The sequence below is a fragment of the Lissotriton helveticus genome, chromosome 12 (genome assembly GCF_964261635.1).
Source record: "Lissotriton helveticus chromosome 12, aLisHel1.1, whole genome shotgun sequence".
In the NCBI taxonomy this organism is placed as follows: Eukaryota; Metazoa; Chordata; class Amphibia; order Caudata; family Salamandridae; genus Lissotriton; species Lissotriton helveticus.
Window position 1 is genome coordinate 148692021 of NC_136073.1, and position 23275 is coordinate 148715295.

Genomic DNA, 23275 nt, shown 5'->3' on the forward strand with positions numbered 1-23275 from the left:
AGGCTGAAGCTCCACCAGAGTGGCCTTCTGGTCGTACCACCGCTTCATCTCTTCCTGGCCGGCCTCCAGATTTGCCTGAGCAAGATCTCTGAAGCGCCTAGTCTGGTTCCTAAAGGCCAGCATGTAACTTCCTGGGGAGGTTTCCTGGGAGATTGCTCCCAGCCTTCTTTGACTAGACTCAAAGGTCCTCTTACCGGGTGTCCATACAAAAGCTCAAAGGGGCTGAACCCTAGAGACTTCTGTGGCATCTCACGGTAAGCAAACAGCAGGCATGGCAAGAGGACGTCCCATTTACGCCTCATTGGTTCTTCAAGAACCATAATCATGCCTTTAAGGGTACGGTTGAATCTCTCAACCAACCCATTACCTTGAGGGTGGTAAGGAGTGGTGAACTTGTAGGTTACCCCACACTCCTTCCACAGAGACTTCATATAGTTGGAAATGAAGTTGGTGCCCCGGTCTGACACCACCTCTCTGGGGAACCCCATGCAGGAGAAAACACCCATCAGTGCCCGTCCCACCACGGGGGCCGTCACTGTTCTGAGAGGGTTGGCTTCCGGGTACCGTGTGGCATGGTCCACCAAGACCAGGATGAACCTGTTGCCCATGGCTGTCTTGGGGTCCAGAGGCCCAACAATGTCAATCCCCACCCGGTCAAAGGGGGTAATGACCACGGGAAAAGGTTGGAGGGGAGCCTTCTGCTTCCGCCCGCTTTTCCCACTTGCCTGGCAAGTTTGACAGGTCTTGCAATGGATATTTGTATCCCTTCTCATCTGAGGCCAATAAAAATGGGTGACAAGCCTGTCATAGGTCTTGTCCTGCCCCAGATGTCCAGCTAACGGAACGTCATGAGCCAAACCCAGTAGGAAGGCTCTGAAGCGCTGGGGTACCACCAGCACACGGGCTGACCCAGGCTCAGCAGCCTTAGGCTCGCTATACAGGAGATCGTTCTCCCAGTAGACCAAATGTGACCCTGACTGATCACCTGTTGTTTGGGCTGAGGCCTGCTGCCTCATACCCACAAGAGAAGGGCACACTTTCTGTTCTGCACAAAATTCCTCCCTGGAGGGACCACCATCCTGCTGCCAGTGGGTCAGCTCGGGCAGGTCTCCCAGTTCAGCAATTTGTTCCCCTGTGGGTTCCAGGGCATTCCTCTCAAGGTCTGCCTCCTCCTGGACCACGGGAACTACGGGGACGGTTTCCCGCGCCCCCTGCCTCTTCTCTTTACAGCTGGGTCCTGGGCCATACTTTCAGGCTCCAGAACCCCATCAACACCCTTACTTGCTGTCATCGATCGAGTGGTTGCACACACCCACTCTGGCACACTCAACATTTTCAAATGTGTTTCCCTCTCCACCTTAGCCCAAGGGGAGTCTTCCAAATCATTGCCCAGGAGACAATCAACAGGCATGGCGGGCCTTACAGCAACCTGAAGAGTACCTGAAACTCCCCCCCATTCAAAGGAAACCTGAGCTACCTCACACTCTCTCTGGGAGTTGTCAGCAGCTATCACAGGGTAGAATGCGTGGGGGACCACCTGCTCTCTGGACACCAAGTGACACTTGACAGCTGTCACACTCGCTCCGGTGTCTCTGAGAGCTTCCACTCTATGGCCAGTAATGGTCACCCACTGCCTATATTTCTTAGTGTTACTAGGCAGAGGGGGTGGAGGGACCATTTCCATGTCTCCTAAAGAGACCAGGGACATCTCTGCGGGACCCTCCCCACCATGGGCAACCATCTCCTCCCCTCCCAGGGCTACACTCGCCAACTGACGGGGGGGTGCACGTGGTGGTGCATTAGAGTTCTTCAAGGGACACTGGGGATCATAAAAACGGTGTCCCACCTGCTTACAAGCGTAGCAGGTCATTGGGCCCCTATGAACAGGTTTACCTGTCGGGCCTCTGACTTCTTCACTGGGGGAGGCTGGGAACCCTTCCCTTGGTTCCCTTGGGGATTACTTTGGGGCCCTTTCTGGAACTCCCTCTGTTTACCCTTGTCTCCCCCACTCTTCTGCTGGGGACCCTGCCCACCTTTGGCTGAGTCTCCCACTGGACCCTTGTGGACCCTGGTACTGACCCAGCAGTCCGCCTCCTCAGCAAGTTTTCTAGGGTTATATATCTTGCTATCAATAAGGTGCTGGCGCAGCTCTGGAAAACAGTTATTAGACAAGTGCTCCCAAGCAAACAAATCATAAAGAGCATCATAACTTTCCACTTTGCTGCCCTTTACCCAACCATCCATGGCTCTGCAAAAAAATGACACATATTCAACCCACGTAGTACCAGGCAACTTCTTACATTCTCTAAAGGTTTGTCTGTACTTTTCCAGGGTTAGGCCATACCTAAACATTAAAGCATCTTTCATATGAGTATAAGACATCCTATCCTCCACAGGAATGTCTAACAGGGTATCTCTTCCCTCATTCACAAAGCGACCCCACAACCCCGCTCCCCAATCCTTCTCAGGGACCCGGTGGGCCAACAATGCTAACTCATATGCTTGAAACCATTGACCAATATCCTCATGCTTCTGAAAATCTTTGATCACATCTTTGGGAAAATAAAACCTACTTTCTGCAGGCACAGATGGGATGCTGCCACCAGAGGGATTCAATTCTAAATTCTTAGCTTTGAGCTCCATGTCCCTCACCATTTTCTCACGCTCAAAAGCGAACTTTTCTCTTTCAAACTCCAACCTTTTGATCTCCATATCAGCTTCTCTCCTGCCCCTTGCATTCTCTAACTCCAACTGCCCATCTATTTTAAGTTTTGCCATTTTCATGTTGTATGCTCGCTCCTTCGCCCTTTCTTCTCTTTCTTCAGGAGAAAGACCCTTGGAGGAAACACTGCTGCCGGGAGAGACCTCAGGCCCATTCACGGGCACTTCCTCTTCCCCTTCCTCTCGCGGTACCACCACCGTATTAGAGGGATCTCTGGCCTCTAACCAGGCCTCCAAAGCTTTAAGATAATCTTCTTTCCTGGAGATGCTTGGGGTAGGAACTTTAAACTGTTTGCAAAAGGATTTCAGCTTTTTTAACGGGTAGTCGTTGATCTTTTCCTTATCAAATTCCTCCACAACAACAGGGGTAGTGCTTCCAGCATCACTCATGGTCAAAACTGGCAGTGTTCAAAAACAAGTTCCAGGAAATTGGAGAACAAAAATAGGATATCCAACCAAAACAGATTGTGGCTGCGCTATGGTCTGCTTTCACTATGTAGCACACACTAATCACTGCACATGGGTCATAAATGCAAAGTTCAAATCCTCACCGCTGACCCACCAATGTTAGAAGCGGCTGTCTCTAGTTGGCAGAGGTATACACTTCTGACAAATAGGGACAAACCTTTTCTAGTCAGGGCAAGGGGATCACACACTTAGATAACCCCTGCTCACCCCCTTGGTAGCTTGGCAAAGCAGACAGGCTTATCTCAGAGGCAGTGCGTTAAGCATTTATGACCACACACAGTAATAAAGTGAATACACTACAAATGGACACGACACAGTAGTATTATAAAAATAAGGATTTTTATATCAGGCTTAGCACAAGACCAAATAACGACAAAAATATACCACAGTCTTAATAAATACTCTTGGAAGGAAAAATAATAGTTCAAGCACGGTTTCTTCTTAGCACAAAGTCTTTAGTATCAAAAGCAACTCTTCTTCTTTAAAACACAGTTCTTGGCAACAATGTAACCCACACGGGAGTCACACGACGTCGAGGCAAAGTTAATCCAAAGGTTCGGCGTCGACCGCGAGGAGCGCTACGTCGAGCCCGGAGTCGCACAGACCCCAACACAGTACCTTGGAAAAGTGAAGCACTCGATGATCAGCGGCGTCGAGATGTCCGGCGTCGCGCCTTCGGCGTCGATCCGGGCTCGGAGTCAGGACGATCTGCAGCGGCGTCGACCGAAGTCAGGCAGGAGCAGCGCTCACGAGGCGAAGCAGGATACGGCGTCGTCGTCGATGTCGATGATGATGTTGCAAGAGTGAGCAGCGCTCACGGCGTCGAGAGGGCTCGGTGTCGATGCGATCAGCGACGGCGTCGACACAGGGTCACTTGGAGCTGGAGCCGAACTCGCTACTCACTGGCGTCGCTACTGGCGTCGATCGGGCCCGGCGGCCGGCATCGAAGGTGCGGGACACTGGAGCCGTTACTCACGATGTCGAGCTGAATTCGGCTGCGTCCGTCGGCGTCGAGATTGCTGGATTCTTCAGAGGGGCTGGATTTTCAGGTTCCAGCAACAAGCACTTTCAGCAAATAAATGAAGTCCTTTGGCCCTGTGACTTCAACAGGAGGATGGCACTCTTCCAACCCTTGGAGATTTTCTTTAGCAAAGTTTGAGAGTACACACTCAGTTCCTCTCTCCTGGTTCCTTGGCAAAAATAAAGAAGCAACTGCAGGATTCCCCCAACAAACAGCACTCTGGCAGAAGGGGTAGGCAAGTCCTTGGATCAGCAGGCTTCTTGTCAATGGTTCAGGTTTCCTTGTCAGAAGTGATCTAAATTCTTGGTTCAGGGGTCCTTCTCTTATACCCCTTTTTGGCTTTGATCCCTTTGTCCATGCAGGGGAATTTCCCCCCATCCTGGGTTTGTTGTGGGTGTTGCCAGGCCGAGGCACCTGGCCTATTCACTGTGCAGGGCAGGGTCTTCAGCCGCCCAGCAGGAGTGGAGCCAGCATTGTCACTGGCAGGGGCAGGGCCATCAGTCGCCCGGTAGGAGGTGGGGCTCGTAAAGTCCCTGGCAGGCTCAGAGTCATCAGTCGTCTGGCAGGGGGGTGGAGCCAGCATTGTATCAGGCAGGGCGGGCTATCAGGAGCTACTCTTCCCCTACTCTCCCTGCAAATGCCCCACTCACCCCACACTGACTCATTCAGACCTCTGGAGCCACCCAGCTCCTGTCACACGCACACCAGAACCAGCAGAGACCGGTAGACAGTCAGACAAGAAAATAGCCACTTTCTAAAAGTGCTATTTTCAAACACAGAGTCCAAAAACCATCCACCCAAGCGGATGCCTTATTAAACGCTGAGTTCAGGGATACCAAACTCGACATTGCACCCTGCTCCCCGAGCCCGCTAGGATTATAACATTAATAACCCTGGCAGCCCATTCTAACTGATGGAGAGCAGGTCACCTTACAATAGTGAAAAACGAAAATGGCTGTAATTCACTATGAGGACATGCCAACCTTGTCAGGCCTGACCTACCTTATGCTTACAACGCACCCTACCCTTGGGCCTACCATAGGGGTGACTAACATGAAGTTAAGGGAAGGTTTAGGGACTGGCAAGTAGGTGTCCTTGCGCAGTCTGCGTGACAGTACCTGACTGCACGTAGGTCTAGCAATGGCAGACCTTTAGACATATTTTACCAAGCTGCTTCTGTGGGTGGCACAACACGTGCTGCAAGCCCACTGGCAGCATTTGTATTTACAAGCCCTGGCACTCCTGGTGCACTCTACTAGGGACTGACAGTAAACCAAATAAGCCAAACATGGAATTCAATCAATACAGTAATTTCACATAGGGAGCACTTGCACTGTGGCACTGATCAGCAGTGGCACAGTGCCCAAAGCAATATACCAGCAAAAACATCGTAAACAGAGGAGGCAAACAGAAACAAGCATTTACAATGCAATGGTTTTGCCTTTGTTAAAGTTAGAGCTATTGGCATTGCTCTTGACATTATTTTTATTTATGTTTTTTTTTAACATAAATAAATGGCATTGTCATTTACAATGCCAATAGCTTAATCTGTCGCAAATGCCACCCACAAACACCCACAGAGATCCCCCCACACACACACAGCGCCCCCCCACACACACCCACACAGAGCCCTCCACACATACACTCACACAGAGCCCCCCACACACACACCCACACAGAGCCCCCCCCCCACAGAGCCCCCCCACACAGAGACGAAGTATGCTACATGTAATGCGAGTCACAGGGCTTTCTACAACATCGTTGATGAGCCGTGAGACAGTAGTGACATTATAACACTCTGGCTTTAGATCTCATCCACAGAGGATACCAGACCCTTCTGGTGTGCATTACTTATCATTTTAACTGCTTCACTCTGCTATAATGTGAACAACAAAAACCTATATTTTGTAAGCTGTAGCGCTGACGTAAAGTGTTATTTTGACTGATTTGTACAGATTCTAAATTCTTAATCCAGCACCATCTCTAGACTGAGACTAACTTTTCGACCATGCTACACCGGGGAAACCAAGACCCAAAAAGTGTACCTACTGCATTTTTTAACATGTCAATCATACCAAAGGCCTTAGGACACCAATGGTGAACAAGTTTCTTGCTTAAGAACCGCTGAGTCACCACTGACTGCCTAAGGGCACAGCGAGAAGACCTGGTTGTTCCATCGCATTGAAATCAGCACTTAATCTTTCCTGTTGCCTCGACCATACGTGTGGCTGTCATGCAGATATGTGGATACCCCCAGGTTCTTGCCACATGTAGCTTAAATTGCTTTGCTGCCGAATAGGCTCGAGCCGGTCATTCATTTCCACCCTTGGGAATGTGGCAATGTTTCTTTTAAGTCTTTTGACGTTTTATTCACGGGTTTCCTTTAACACCGAGTATCTTTTCCCGCTCTTTGTAAGTATCCAGGCGCTGAAGTCAATTCTTATGACCAGTAAAACCTCTACAGCCACGTGCTCTTAAGGCCGCTCTAGTTTAGTGAGACTAGCTGTCCTCTGATCGTCAAAAGCTGTTGGATAGAGGCGAGAGGATGTGGCGTTATGGCCAGAGCTGCTGACTTTTGAATAGGGGAATCCGGTTCTGTTTAGGTGTCAGCTCGACATCCTGTGATTTTGGTTACGTCACTTACACTCCATGTGCCCCAATATGAATGTGTCCATGTGTAATGTAGCTGGTGCTCGTGTAAAGTGCTACAGGTCCTTCAGGCCTGTTTCGCGCTATTTAAAGCTGAAAAAAGACAGTAGGTAATGGAAGTTGTTTTTGTATGAGTGAAGTGACAGTTATACATGCTCGTCTCAGTCAAAATTAAATTAGTGAGAATTGACACACTTATATTTTTTCAACTTTGCAAATTTGCATCACTGTTTTGTTTTAAATAACTTAAAAATCAAGTTCACCCTGCATGGAAAGTAGCAGTTGGCAGCGAACAGAATAACATTTTTCCTTACATATCAGCTGTTTTACCAGGGAGCCACGTGAAGGCATGTTCCAAGAGACATTCTGAGACATAGTTTATTTCTGCGGTAATTCGGTCCTTTCTGTCCTGTGAAGATGTTGGTTTAGGGACTTCTTCCCCTGTGTTGCACTTTGACATGCAGGTTCAGGCTCCTCGTGATGGTGTAATATATTGGTATTAATGTTCGCGCTACGGGGGGGACACCGACAATGTGTCCCGGCGACCCTCCCTCTCCTCCTGCCCCACTCACCAGGTGTGCAAGCAAGGATGGGCCAACGTGGGAGCCTCGCAGGCTCTGAATAAACAAATTCCCCCTTGAGCCTCTCCCAGGCTCTAAATGACAAAGCACTGGCCCCTTGGAGCCTCGCTGGGCTCTACAACAAAGGATGCCCCCAGAGCCTCTCTGGACTCTCTAAGAGCAAAGTTGCAGCCTCACTGGGCTGTCGGGGTCCCTCACGGGGGACCCGGGAACACTGGGGTGCCTTCTTGAGCCTCGTGGGCTCTTAGCCAAAAGATGCCCCCTGAGCCCTCAGGCTCCAAATGCGGAATGCAGGCTGATGCCCCTCGTGGGGTTGGGCACCAATGCGGGGGGCCTCGTTGGAGCGGCCCACTGCCAGTCGGGGACGCTCGGTGATGGGTGTGAGGAGCCCCGCACCTCCCGGAGAACAACAACCCAGCTCTTGCACTCACCGGGTCTCTGCAGGCAAGGGCTCCTCTGCTTCTGCTCCGGTCCGCGGGCGGCTTCACGAGAGCTCCCGCTCCTCGGGGCTCTCTCTGCACACTCCTCCCCCTCTCTCTCCTGAGCTCTCCATCACCTTGGGAGCCGAGGGGGGGGGGGGAGAAGGAAAGACGCCGGCTTCTCCTCGCACCGGAGCGCGGGGTGGCCTCCCGTCCGCTTCCGGCTGTCTCTAGGTCCTGCCCCCGGCCTGCCTGACTTCCGGGTCGCGGCTGCAGCCAATCGCAGCGCGGCCCTGGGGTCGGGAGGCGGGACAGCGTCTCCTGATTTCTCCCCGGCCGACGGCAGTGAAAGCACGGGGCAATGCCGGGTGGGCACCGGCTTGTGTCAAATAAACAATAATCGAGGTGGGCACTCGATCGGAGCATTTACAAGGGTCCGGAGACACAGACCGCGGGAGGGGGGGCGGGAACGGGCACACCGAGAGGGGGGGGCGGGAAAGGGCACGCCGACAGCGGGAGAGGGGGGGCGGGAACGGACACACGGGGAGAGGGGGTCGGGAACAGAAACACGGGGAGAGGGGGGCGGGAAAGGGTAATCAAAAGGCAGAGCACTCATCTGGACTTCTTGGAGCAACGAGAAGTCGACGGGCCCCGGCGCCATCTTCGGCACAATGACAAAAACATGACTTGAGGAAAGCAAAAAAATAACCACGCCCACCGCCGCATGACTACACAGAGGGAACGCCCATGGAAAAAATCTCGGGAACGCCCCCGAATCTGGTCCGGGATTGACGGACAGAGCCTTCTCCCAATGGCTAGCCTCCATTTATGGAGCTAGCCAATGGGAGGAGGGGGCGGATACCCGATCCCACAGAGAAAAACATAAGATTTTGCTAGCGTATGCGTACTTCGTACGCATTGGCTAGGCAAAACCTAAAAATGGAGGAGAGACTCATGCCAATGATGCCAGGTCTAACACTGACCATGATGCTCTGGCACCACACCTCCAAGAGAGTTCCTTGTGCGGGGATCTGTTGCTGGGCAGATGCTCTGCTCATGTCCACAGGAAGGAGGGAATGGCACCATTCCTTCTCGGGACTCAAGAAGACGCAGTGCTGAGCCTTCTTTGGGGCATGTGTATTAGAAGATGAAAGCCAGGTGGCAAAAATGGCCAGGAGCGAAAATCGAGTCTCTGAGGATGCAGACGGATTCAGTGACTACTCATGAACTAATGTGTAGGGAACAGATCCCAGAATGACCCCTAATTCGTTAGTGTGGAAATTGAGATGTTTAGCACGAGATGCAATTTTACCTTACCTGCATAGATAATCCACAATATAGATTTTATCTAACAAGGACGAGACTGAGTATGGGACCTTTCCTGGCCGCATTTCCAGTGCAAGGAGGATGCGAAGACAATTTGTCTTGTGTCTGTGTGACAATTTTTTCCAGACAAAGCACCCTGCACCTTTTGTTTTTTTGTGCACTTTATACAATCCCCTCCAGTGGAAGGTTCCTAGGCCCCCTATTGAGTGCTCAAAATATTACATTTGTATTGTGAAGGTTTTAGATTTTTAACTAACCTTGATGTATATATGATGTTACAACGCATGCAATTACAATGCATGCTTTTACAACGCAGTCTTTACATCACAACTACCATTACATTGCATGATTTTACAATGCATGCCATTACAATACATTTTTTAAAACTACCATCACAACACATTCCATTACAACGCATGCCATTACAACGCATACCATTTCAATGCATAATACTTTTAGGGCAACAGTAGGGTAAATGTTGGATAGTGTAGGGGTAACAATTAATATTCCCTTTGCAGTGAGTGCAACAGTAGGGTAAGTGTTAGATAGTGTATGGGTAAAAATTACTAAGTGTTGGATAGTGTATGGGTTAAAATTACTATTCCTACTTCAGTGAGTGCAACAGTAGGGAAAGTGTTGGCTAGTGTAGGGGTAGAAATTACTATTTCCATGTACCCCTAAACCCATACCCACCCTAATACTAAAACAATCTCCATTACTTACCTTATAATGCTTTGTAATGGCATGTGTTGTAATGGTATGCATTGTAATGGCATGCGTTGTAGTGACATGCATTGTAATGGCATGCGATGTAAAGGCAGTTGTGTTGTAACAGTTGCGTTGTAAAGGTAGGTTGTTGTAATGACTGCGTTGTAATGGATGTTTCCCACTTTGATACCCAGAAATCTGCTATGTCATGATAAGTTACATCAGAGAAGCATTTTATATTAGAAAACGGTATGGCCAGTTTGGTATTTAGGATGAGTGGGATTGAGATTACTGTATTACATAGTATTTTAATTTTCTTCTTTTTTAATGTGCTCAATTATCTACTGTATTAAATAAATCAGATGATATATTGTATTGTATGAAGTAGTATTCTTTTATAGCGGTGTTAGCTGAAATGAACTTGCCTACATTTACCTCAGTGGACCTCTCTAATAGGTCACATTCATTGTGTACTTTTAAAAGGAGATTGGTCACACTGTTAACACAAAATATTCTGTACATACAGTACACAACACTGATGGGACATGAAAAGGTCCTAGAGAAGCTAGACTTCAAATTCTACCCTGGGGCAGCCGCGGTCGGTAGTAGGAGTTCCTGCAGGGCGGTGACGTGGGGAGGGGGAGGGGCAGGGTGTGGGGTAGTAATGTATGGATTACGGAGTTTAACAGGTAAGTAAACCTATAAATAAATAAAACAAACTTTGTTGCGCGCACTGCATCGCATTTGGTGATGCAGTGCACACAACGAAATTCGTTTTATTTAATTATATGTTTACTTACCTGTTAAACTCCGTAATCCATACATTAGAACCCCCCACCCTGCCCCTCCCCCTCCCCACGTCACCGCCCTGCAGGAATTCCTTCTACCGACCGCGGCTGCCCTGGGGTGTTGGAAGGTTCTCAGCTAGAGGTGTGGTGAAACAAGGGTTGTGCTACTGGAATTGACTACCAGCACCACCAGCTACCAGTCTTCTCATAGCCTGATGAAATTGAGGAACTATCTTCACCTCTCAGTATATCCCAGCCTAGCCTGCCTACAAAAGCGTAGCCATCTGCTAGAGGGGGCATTTACAAAACACATAGCAGCACTCCCAGTGAGCTTAGTATACAGGATGTTGTAAATAAGATGGTGATAGATGACAGGATACTTCTAGTTGATTACATGTAGATTTATTGTAGGACACAGTTTACAACACAGGACCACTTAACAAGAAAGATTCCAGATCCGACAGAACACAGAGTGGAGGCAGGTTGGCGCGATAGACTTCTGAGCCAATACCATTTCTTGGTGTGACCACCAGTAAAAGATTACATGTATTGTTCCATATATGTCCTTTGATCTTGTGTGTTGTTCCTCTCATTGCCTTTTGTGCAGATTGTCAGGACTGGCACCATCTACGCAGATATCCAGTGCTCGCCAGGTATGCGTCACACCGGAGGCTCCAGAGCGGCTCTTTCACTTATACAAGGGAGTCAGATCATATACAGTGAGCTGAACCTCTCGCGAGCAGAAGACATGGAGAAGCTCTCCACTTCCATAGAATGAGGTGGAGGGCAACACTTCTACACACATGGACCAGAGGCGCTTGGGACTTCCACAATCGCTGAATGTACATACTCCTGGCGTGGTTTATTGAGTGAGATTGAGTTAATCAGTGGGTCAAGTCTCTGGGGTCTCTGTTTGAACCAGTCACACCTTATCCATTGTTTGTCCTGACTAGTAAAGATTTATGCCCACTTCCAGTTGTTGGTTGGGGGGTTGGGGTTTTTCTACATAGCATGCCATGTTTGTGCAAGTTTTCCTCTTCATTCCTTAAAATAATCCAAGATTGCAAGGTACATAGGCTACCATTCTCTCCCTTTACAATGGGATTTTATAGATGTTATATTTGCTTTATTCCCATTCCATATCTTTATTCTCCACCAACTCATCAATGTATTTCTTTACTAAAGGAAGGCTCACCTTCAATGTATTTCTTAACTGAAGGAAGACTCACCTTCAATGTATTTCTTTTTAAAGGAAGACTCACCTTCAATTTACTTCTTTACTGAAGGAAGACTCACCTTTTCCGCATCTTACCTTTATCCTGATGTTCTCAATATACAGTCTTCGTTTACGAGTGGCCTGTGGGTTCCAGTAGCCCCAGTAGCATGGTTAGCGGCCCATCAGGATAATACGGACTAGTTATTCACATGGAGTATTCGGCTGCTGTTAAGAGGAGCCAAAACCTCCTGCTGACTCTGAGGGGGAACACATGGAGAAATCCATGCGGAAACATCGATTCCCGAAAGCAGTTATTCCCCAAAAACATGAAATCCTCATTTCTTCCCTACCTCTAAAATTACTGCGATCACCGGTAATGACAATGTCGGGCAGGGGATATTATCATTATTTTCCCAAGCCACTCCTAGTGAAGGCCCAAGGGTGCATACACAAACCTTAAAACAAGCCCAAACTATTTTAGACACCATGATTTTTTTTTTTGATTATGTCATCCTGACTGGATATTTGCCACCAGTCACTAATATGTTTACCACCAGTGAAATCATCAAGCATTCATTGTCCGAAGTCCTACTTTTGTGTTCGTCAAAAAAAGCAGGCAACAATCTCTACGGTGCCTAGAAGAGACACTTTCTGTAGAACGTTATAAGACGCTACAACATGAATTTTCTACATATTGTGGTCCAAGCAGCCTCATTAAGTCATTATTGTAATGTTGTTGTTTGTGTGAACCGACTATGAGCGTTAGGTGGTTTCTAGATGTGTTGTGGTGAGTCACTTGATGACACAAATGGGATGACCCTCGCCTCTCTTTCATCGACATCTGGCCAGATGCAGGCGTGTCCTGTGCCACGTGGAAAAGAAGTTCTCTGGGGACAGAATTGCACAGACATTACACCACTGTTGGGTAAGTTTACAGCGATGCGTCATCATTCGCACTGAGTGACGGGTAGAAAATTACTTGTTTGCAATAGTCAGTGGGTATAAAGGTGATGCTTTTACTTTTGATTGCAAGAAACGTTGAAATATTGCACCAGCGCTGGAGCAAGATGTGTCCATCTCCAGAGCAAGCGGTGGAATCTTCCCAAATTGTAACATAACCTCCGGATAGTTTGCTAATCCCATTGGATGCAGAAGTCTTTGGGACCTCGAAGGTCTGTCACACAAGTTAGCTAATGATTGGTCGTGAGCTCAATATTACAAACCAGATACATAAACTGCACCTTTCAAATTGCTTGACTATTGCAAATGTATATTTTTCTTTAAATACACAATTAGTATTATATCAATGTTATTTTATAGATCAATTCAGTGCATCAAATGTATACAGTTCATTTTATATCACGCTGTAACTTATTTTCGGCAAATATAGTTGTGTAAACTTCAATTTAAAAATAAAAATATATTTGAACTAAAGAAGTTAAATAAAAAGTATGAAAACCTGTGTTCTTTATAACGTGATGTCACAGACGAAGATATCACATGGATGGCATCCGATTAACAAAGAGGGGAATAAGAGAAGACTCTTACCTGGAAATGACAGATGTAAACAGTACCACACTATAAGGGTTACTTATTTCTCTTTATTTTCCACTAAATCTGTTTCTCTATTCCAATCACTGCCTCATCCACTGGGATAGGGACAATAACATGGGCAATAGAAATGAAATAGATTGATCTTTGCTACAATGTTTATTCAAGGAAGTTGTCTCTTGGTCTCTCACTTTCATCCTCAGTCTCTCATTGGCTGAGACCTGGTTATCGGCTTACATGTCTCGAAAACTCAAAGACCTCCCTTTTATGACTCTGTGGCTGTTCGCACTCCTTGAGAAACAAAACAATTGGTAGTATTTGGTGTCAGGAGTTACAATGCCAGCTCTTTTGAAATACATTTTTATAAAAGGATGCATTCGGGCACATAGCTATCATTACTGCAGCAGGTGCAGTGGCACCAGGGCTCGGGGTTGTAAGGGACATACTGCACCCAATTTATCGTCGTCTTTTACTACCCATTTGCCTCACGCGTTAGAGCCCATGGAACCCTTGCTACCCCACTGATGTGTTAAAAAGGAAGTTTCATGGTGTATATTTTTAAAAAAACAACCTAGAATTTAGCAAATCTCGTTGTATGATAGTGAATGTGAAATGTCAAAAACAGGATGTAGAAGTAGCACCTGATTCACAAAGGTAACTTAGAGGCAAAGAATGTTAAATTTGTGGTTGGAAATTCCAAATCCTGATTCACAGACCAGCAATGCCACTTACCACAAGGGAAGTAGAATGGGGTTTCCACTACAACGAGCAGAGAGCTAACAGTAAGAATGGGCGTGCTAGGAGTTGGCGCTTGCCTTCAAGGAAGTGGTGCACACCTAAAAAGTAAGCACTTTCAAGTGAGCTACAAATGCTTGCAAAGGTTTTTCATGCCCCATTCCAGCCCTTGCTTTTAGTTCCAAAAAGTCTCGACTATGTCGGCAAGTTAGGAATGAAAAAAAAATGTATTTAGTGAACATGTAAAAGGAAACATGGATCAATGTGTCTCAAAAGGAGATAAAAAATATAGCTACCAATGAACGTTATGTAGATTCTGCCCTACATAAAGGAGAGTGTGTGAACATTTTCATAGATTTCCATGAGTGGTGCTTGGGATTTTTTGTGAATCCCCAAATATGCTGAAGTCTACTCAAATAGTAGGCAGAAGAATAAGATACAAACATTTCTTCACTGTTTTAAGAATTAGGTCCATTAGAGCCAAACATTGCAGGGCCGTGTTAGGCAGACTGATGGGCATCTCTAATAAAAGCTGCAGTGGCAATTTATTTTGCCTTGTTATTACAAAAGCGTAAGAAAAATCTAGTGCAATTTTCTTTGAGCAGTTTTACTTTTGAAAGAGCACTCAGGACCTCATTTCTAAGTCCCTTGTCATTCTTTATGGGGCTGGTGCTCGTAGTTACTGGCTCCATCCCAAAATTAACATTAACAGGAAGAGCTAAAAGTAGCCTAACTCTGACCCTGAGCTATTGATTCACCCGGCAATCCCACATTTCTAAGAACTTCAGGATTCCACTTGGAACTTCCCAGTAACTCTGCCCCAAAGTTACCACTGCCAGTCCCGCACTGGAGACTGTGGCAGCGCAGAATTGATGGGTGTGATATCAAGTCACTCGTAAGGATCAATCAATCAATCAGGGGTTTGTAAAGCGCGAACTACTCGCCCGAGAGGGTCTCAAGGCCCTGAGATATGGGGAGGAAGAAAGGGGAGTAGCTCGCAGTTCCCGGCAGATCACGGAGTTCCGTCGAAGAGCCAGGACTTGAGGTCCTTCAAGAACTTGGGGAGTGATGGAGTCTGTCGGAGGTGGAGAGGGAGGGATTTCCATGCCATGCCTTGGCAGCAAGGAGTGAGAATAAGTGTCCTCCTGCTCTGGTTTTCTTGATGCGAGTTACTGCCACGATGGAGAGCTGGGTCGAGCCGAGGGAAAGTTGGGGAGCATGGAACGTGAGGCGTGGTTCAAGTTGGCGGTCCAGTGTTGTGAAGGGCCTTGTGAGCGTGGGTGAGGAGCTTGAAGGTGATTCTCTTTTTGACAGGGAGCCAGTGTAGTGTCCGAAGATGTAGGCTGCTGTGGCAGTGGCGCGGTAGGTTGAGGACTAGTCCGGTGGCTGCATTCTGGATGTTCTGGAGTTTGTGGATGAGGTTCTTGTTGATCCTGGCATAAAGTGCGTTACCGTAGTCCAGTCTGCTGCTGATGAGGGCGTGAGTGACAGTTTTCCTGTGTTTGGGGTGGATCCAGTTGAAGGTATTTCTGAGTAGGTGGAGGCTGTGGTAGCAGGAAGAGGTGATGGCATTGATCTGGCGGTCCATTTTGAGTTCGGAGTCCAGGATAATTCCGAAGTTGCGTGTGTGGTCAGTGGAGGAGGGGGCTCCTCGAGGGCGGGGGGCCACCAGATGTCGTTCCAGGCATCGGTGTGTGGGCCCATGATCAGCACCTCTGTTTTGTCCGTGTTGAGATGTAGGCAGCTGTTCTTCATCCACCTGGTGACGGCTTGCATTTCGTCTTGAAAGTTGTGTTTGGTGATGTTGGGTTTGTTGGATTGGGAGAGGATGAGTTGGGTGTCGTCTGTGTACAATGTGATGTTGAGTCAGTGTGATCTGACGATGGATGGGAGCGGGCCATGTAGATATTGAACAGGGTCGGGCTGATGGAGTATCCTTGTAGGACTCCGCAGGTGGTCGGTGTGGGCTCTGAGAGAAAAGGAGGAAGTCTGACCCATTGCGTTCTGCCGGAGAGAAAAGAGAGGATCCAATCGAGGGCCTTGTTCTGGATTCCTGCGTCGTGGAGTCTACGAGCTACGGCGAGGTGAGAGACTGTGTCAAAGGCCCAGTCTCTCCTCTGGAGAGGTTCAGGAGGATGAGGGCCACAGTCTCTCTTCTGTCGAGGAGGGAGTGGATGTTGTCTGTTGCTGCAAGAAGGGTGGTTTCGGTGCTGTGGTTCTTCCTGAAGCCTGATTGGGAGGAGTTGAAGATGTTGTTTTCTTCTATGAAGGCGGTGAGTTGAATTTTACCGGCTTTTTAAATGACATCAGTGAGAGTGTTTATTTACAACTAAAATATTTCTGACTATTCATATTACATAAAACTGCATCTTACATCAGATCACTTCTGACTACTTATTCTACATCACCCTACACCTTACATCGGACCACTTCTGACACTACATCACCCTACACCTTGCATGGACCACTTCTAACTACTGATACTACATCACCCTACGCCTAGCATGGGACCACTTCTGACTAATCATTTGACATCACCCTACATCTTGCATCGGACCATGTCTCACTACTCATACTACATCGCCCTACACCTTGAATCGGACCACTCCTGACTAATGAGAGTACATCAACCCTACACCTTGCATTGTCCCACTTCTGACTATTCATACTACATCACCCTACAGCTTGCATTGGACCATTTCTGAGTACTCATACTACATCACCCTACACCTTGCATTGCCCCACTTCTGACTTCTGATACTTCATCACCCTACACCTTGCATTGGACCATTTCTTACTATTCATACTACATCACCCTACAGCTTGCATTGGACCATTTCTGAGTACTCATACTACATCACCCTACACCTTGCATTGGACCATTTCTTACTATTCATACTACATCACCCTACACCTTGCATCAGACCAATTCTGGCTACTGATACTACATCACCCTATACCTTGTATTAGACCATTTATAACTACTGATACTACATCATCCTACAACTTGCACAGGGCCACTTCTGACTACTCATACTACATCACCCTACACATTGCATCAGACCACTTCTAACTACCCATACAACATCACCCTACACCTTGCATCGGACCACTTCTGACTACTCATACTACATCACCCTACACATTGCATCAGACCACTTCTAACTACCCATACAACATCACCCTACACCTTGCATCGGACCACTTCTGACTATTGATACTACATCACCCTACACCTGGCATCTGACTACTCATGACTACTCATACTACACCACCCTACACCTTGCATCAGACCACTTCTATCTACTGATACTAAACCACCCTACACCTTGCATTGGACCAATTCTTACTACTCATACTACATCACCCTACACCTTGCATCAGACCACTTCTGACTACTGATACTACATCACCCTACACCTTGCTTTGATAAAGCTACACCAGAGCACACTCTATCACTATATGTGTAATCCAAAACACACCCAAGATTATTCAAAGAACAGAGATCACTGTGGGACAGTCTCCCATCAGTGTACTTCCAACAATTGATTGTTCCAGTATTCCAAATTCAAGGCTCCAAAATCACAGTTCCAACAATCAGGTCTTTTTTGCAACTTTCCACTTTATTTTTAGAATGTACAGCAGCAGCCGACGCGCGTTTCGCCCGCAGGGCTTTTTCAAGGCTCAAAGAATGTTTATATTCTGTTTGGGGCTGAAAAGTAAGCTTATCGAAAAGCAGACGTGTTGTTGTAAAAACTTCTGTGGTTATCGTCTACAACCAAATTTTCCGATCATTAGGCATATAGTGTTGCACCCAACTTTAGTAATTACAAAGATCAGGAATATCGAATCTGTATACGTTGTCATACAATTAATGACAACTCAAAGAACACTGCTTGTAACATCACCCAGTGCCGCTACGTGGACCTTGATACGTCCATTCACCTGTCTCCGGTGTTACTGCTTCCCAAGTGCCGATTTCAAAGAACTACATCACACTACACCTTGCATCGACCCACTTCTGACTACTGATACTACATTACCGTACACCTTGCATTGGACCTCTTCTGATTACTTATACTACATCACCCTACACCTTACATCAGACCACTCCTTACTACTCATACTGCATCATCCTACAACTTGCATCAGACCACTTCTGACTACTGATACTACATCACCCTACACCTTGTATTGTCCTACTTCCGACTACTGATACTACATTACCCTCCACCTTGCATTAGATCATTTCTGCTTACTACTACGGGTAAAAGGTGCGATGTGTATCAACGTTTAATTACCACAACAACAAAAAGTTTACAAAATCCATCCCACTATATCCACTAAAAAGTGTTATCTTTTCAAACTCGAGTTATTGAGGTGAGATCCCGCCACAGAATGTATCTGATTAGCGCTTGATCAGAGGAAGACTCCTGATCAAAAGGGAGCAGTCATTTCTTCTTTTAAAGTGAATAGCCACTGCTCCTCCTTTAAAGATGTTTCTCAGGGCTTCTTTCATCAAATGATGTTCAGCAGATCCCCTCTCTAAATCTTTTTCCTTCAAAAGAAGCACGTTATGTGTTCTTTTGCGCCATAAACAGGTATCAGATCCTGATTGGGAGCCATGTTATGGTTTATAAAGTTTATATATTATCATGCTGAAAACAACTGCCAGGAAGCCAAGCGTCTAGTTGCATCAATCAATAAATGATAGATATGAATTTTAAAAAATCACACACAAAGAGGACAAAAAATATGTTTTTTTAAATGTAAGATATGCATAAGAATTAAAATGGACAATGCCATCTAAAACTCATATTTAAGGATATATGCAGAAAAAAAACTCACGGAACAGAAGATGCAACTTCATCCGTCTGGGGATTAATAGCAATGGAAATAGATGAAGACGAGTTCTAATGGTGAGCCCCAATGGCTGTCTGTGGCCTAGAGTTATCGCATGGGCCTGTGGATGAAGCAATGTCCGAGGAACACTTCCAGTCTCAAGGGACACAATGACTGCCACCAGCAGGAACATCACTATGTAGAAGTGAAGTGGTCAGACCTTGTGTGGCCTTCTGACTCTTTTGCAAACTCTTCGCACTTCTCACCTGTCACATGTTCAGCCTGCACTTTAAAGCAGAACAGACTGGTCTTGAGTGTTGCAAGGTGACAAGCCAGGTCTAGGAGGCTGGGGTGGCTCAAGGGCAGTGATCCTTGGGACAGGTAGAAGAGGAACCAGAAATAACTGTGCACTCATGAACGACCAAATGCCTCTTCGTGGGTCTTTGACTTGCAGAGGTCAGCCAAGCCGTACAGTGAAGGGATGTGTGCATGAAGCGAGAGATACCGTTTTAAATGTAGCGACTTTTAGCCAAGTGAGCGCCATACTCATTGAGCACATGGCCTACGCACATATGTTACTGCCAATGGAGCTGTCTGCAAGAATGTTCGTGCCTCTGTGGCTCTGCAGGCTTTGGCAGGTAGTAGTGTGGTGGTGACTAGTGTTGCAGCCCTTTGAGGGGCAGGATGGGGCTTCATGGTGTCAGCCCGCCTTCGCAGGGGTTGCTTCTTACACTTTAAAGATAAAACTACTTGCTCAACCTTTGAGGATGGCTCAAGATTGCACAATCTGGGTAGCAGCTACATCACTGAGCGCAAAGTTGATTGTACGACTCATCGCAGATGAGGCATCTCCTCTTTTCCACACATATGCCAAGAGAAAAGGAACATTGTGTAATGGTCAGAGGCTCTCGATGGGTTCAGGACCCTATTAGGTTGCTGGGACACCATGCTTAGGTGCCACTCTATGGTCACACATGCTTGCCTCATATTTGTGACACGGGTTAGCTAAATGCTTGGGGTACAAGGCACCAAAGTGGGTGACCGCCAACGCAACCAAGGTGGCATGAGAGGGCTAAACACAGCACACACCAGCCAAAAGTGTGGAAGGATTCTTGGGGCAGAGAGCGGATGATAGCAACCAAAAAAGAGGTGCCGCAGCGCAGTCACGCACAGACTAACGCCTGTATTAGATTCTTGTTCTGAAGTGCACCACTAACTCAACCAGGATCTTTGGGTTGAGGCGTGCTGTGATGTAAAGTCCTCAGTCTTGATCTGACTTAGCAGCAGTAAGTACCTCACAGGAGTACAGGGCACAGATGTTTCTCAGGCACTGGTGTCTCTCGGCACCCCAGGGGCATTACAGAGTGTGCTCTGGGGGCAAACGGCAATCCGTGCCCACTTTGGGCAACCACAGAGCACTTTTGTATTACAGAAGGTACCACACAAGATTCTGCTGCCCCTTCTGTATACAGATAGTACTGGTGCAACATGTGAGCCAGCGCTATCATTTGAGGGTATTCCCTAATTTGCATGGGGGTGTGTCCGCATGCAAATGAAGGAAACACTTAGCCTCTGTAACCACACCGGTGCGGAGGAAAACATGCCTTTAGGAGGTGCACTGAAAGTGCACCACATAAAGGTGGCACACTTTCAGTGTACCTCCTGAAGGCAGCCCTCTGGAGAGAAGAAAGGGGGTCCCATGGACCCCCAGACATCCCTCTGCAAACGGGTGCCAGACATCCCTCTGCAAACGGGTGCAATCACCCACTGCACAGTATGTGGGTTGCCACCGGCACAGTGAAAGACAGAGCAGCTTTGAAGGTGCTCCATGGTGCAAACAGGTATATGTAATATGGCCCCAGGTAGTCTTCCTTCTTTATCGGCAGGGCTCAGCGGCATTGACCTGATTCTCTTTGCTAGTGGTTTTGTCCTTCCTGCTCAAGGGAGATTTCCAAAGCTTTTGCCTCCAATCGTAGCCATCCACCAAAGCAGTGTGCAGAGCTCTTTTAAGTAAAAGTTAAACAGTGGAATTGCAGTGTGGGCCAGCTGATATCCAGCTTTGTGGCAATTGATCCAATTCAATGGCTCAGGTAAATTCAGAGCTATCCCAAAACATCCGGGGCAACCAATCAGGATAACCTGTAATTTCCTCACAGCTTCGTGACATTCAGGTGAGTGTGAAGCTATCACACGGACTTTGTGTATTACTTCTCGACTCTCGTCTCCAGCTACACCAAGCAGAGAATGTTAGGTTGGGTGGATGGCCTATTTCCCAGCAAGAGGTGTGCAGTTGTGACCCTTCCATTAGCTCATGCCTTTGTTCGGGTGTTGCTGTGGCCACGTCACAGGGCAGCTTCAGGTCTGGTGGGCAACAGCAGGATCCTTCTTCCCTACTCTCTAAGAAGATTAATCGAGCCACCATTAGCACTTGACTTCACAAAGAATTGTAGAGGGAGGGAGTAAAGGAAGAAACAGTGTAGGGGAACATACAGGGAGGGAGACAGCAGCACCGACTCCCACAATAACCTATGGAGCACCCTACAACCCTACGGCTACATACATTCACAGGGACTCTCGCATGTGTACCCCATCTCCCAATGCGCAAGCACTCTCATGCATTCTTCACATGCGATCAGTAGGAATGATGGGGCGCACTCACAAACTACTACACGGATTTGCAAGGAAAAGCGAATAAACAGTTTCAACCCTGGGGTTCAGGTAAAAGGCCTATACCCTCAGTGTATACTGACCTTCCACCAGAGTCAAGGCCTGGGCAAGAGGCGGTGCCCACTCGTGTTAAAAGGAGGACAATTTTGGGGGGAACCACATCACCCAACAGAGCCTTGTATGCTTCTGGTGAGTTTCATGCTTAAATCATGTAGACCACTCATTAGGAGATGTTCGATGTGGCTCCCCTGCACCAAAAACCCTTCCGGGTCTGCCAGAGCCCAAAGATGAAAAGCAGGGTGTTACATGGAGGCAGCCATGGGGTTTTTACCTGCTATTTCATAAGTACAGAGATGTTTTATTTCCTCTTCCTCATTACTGGCTGAGGTGCTTTACATTCAAAAAGCATCAGAGTGACTCTGCATTTTGTGAGAGTTGATTATTTTGTTATTCCTTCCACAACCTCTAAGTTCTTCCTTCTGAAAAATAACATACCTTCGGTCTGCTCTCCTAGCTTCAGACACGGAATTCTCCCCACCAAAATGCCTAAGCGGAAGTGAGGTCACACACGCCTCCTTTGATGTCTGGCACATCACATGGTAGACCCTTGTCCCACTTTCGGCCCATCAGCCTCCTCTTCCCTGCAGACCTTATGGAGGAACTGAAAAGAGACGAATTTACAGAAAGTAAACAGTTTTGCGAGCCCTGTAAACACTTTTTCCCCTTGAGGTGCACGACTCAACCTAGACCAGGTCTTCTGTAGAGAAATCTGTAGTCATTTCAGAACAAAAACAAACAGCTCATAACTTTTGTCTTAAGTCAGGGCAGTCTGCACAGTTAGGGTTGAACATTCACTGGGATCATATGTTGTGAGAATCTGAGGAGTTTCTGTAATCTTTGTAGTTTAGTAAAAACTTAGGGGCATATTATCAAGAACGGCGTTAAAATTATGGCCGCTTCAGCGGCAGTTTTCTGACGCTAAACCGGCGATGATTTTTAACGCCGTTCTTGATAATATGCCCCAACATTTTTTTAAAGTTAGCGAATCTGTGGCAAAAAAATATAAGGTTTCGGCCTGTCTCCCCGAACCAATCAAGGTCAGGAGATATTTAGACACTAGACCTGTGTGAATAATAAACGTACATCTTTTGTTCACAGTTTCGATACAGATAACTGTATTCTAAAAAGGGACCCTGATCCTCAGATGACGTTTGACAGATATTCAGGGTGCCCAAAGATTGCCAACCCTTACCTCAATAAATGAACTTTTCAAAAGGCGAAACGCAGCTAAAGTAAACGTATGACTAAACGTAAATCCCTCCTGACTCACCTCTGTGGTTGTGCATTCTACTGCACGTGTCCCATGACACGAAGAAACCGGAGCGTTGGTATTTATGTAACGTGTCTGAGTCAAAGGCGCATACATACCAAGAGATCCAGGCGGGATGAAAAATGACTTTATTTTAGCTGTCTCACACTTGAAGCCAGGCGCAACGCCCATGGGCTCAAAGGGCTTCAGAACCCCCCCCCCCCCCCCCCCCCCCCCCGGGTCGTGTGAGTCACCACACAGCCTCACCCGAGCA

The 23275-nt window shown here is 47.2% G+C and overlaps 1 protein-coding gene across 4 annotated transcripts in view; it reads left to right on the plus strand.

Moving 5' to 3' along the window:
* Window positions 1-13358, plus strand: part of LOC144799961 (uncharacterized) — a 128845-nt gene extending 115487 nt beyond the window's left edge. For 3 of the 4 annotated variants that reach the window (XM_078671598.1, XM_078671600.1, XM_078671601.1), the window contains one exon: window positions 11289-13358. In XM_078671598.1, coding sequence (XP_078527724.1) covers window positions 11289-11459 — 171 coding nt within the window. In that variant the 3' untranslated portion in view covers window positions 11460-13358. The remainder of the gene's footprint in view (window positions 1-11288) is intronic. The other variant, XM_078671599.1, reaches the window with a different exon arrangement.
* The last annotated feature ends 9917 nt before the right edge of the window (window positions 13359-23275 follow it).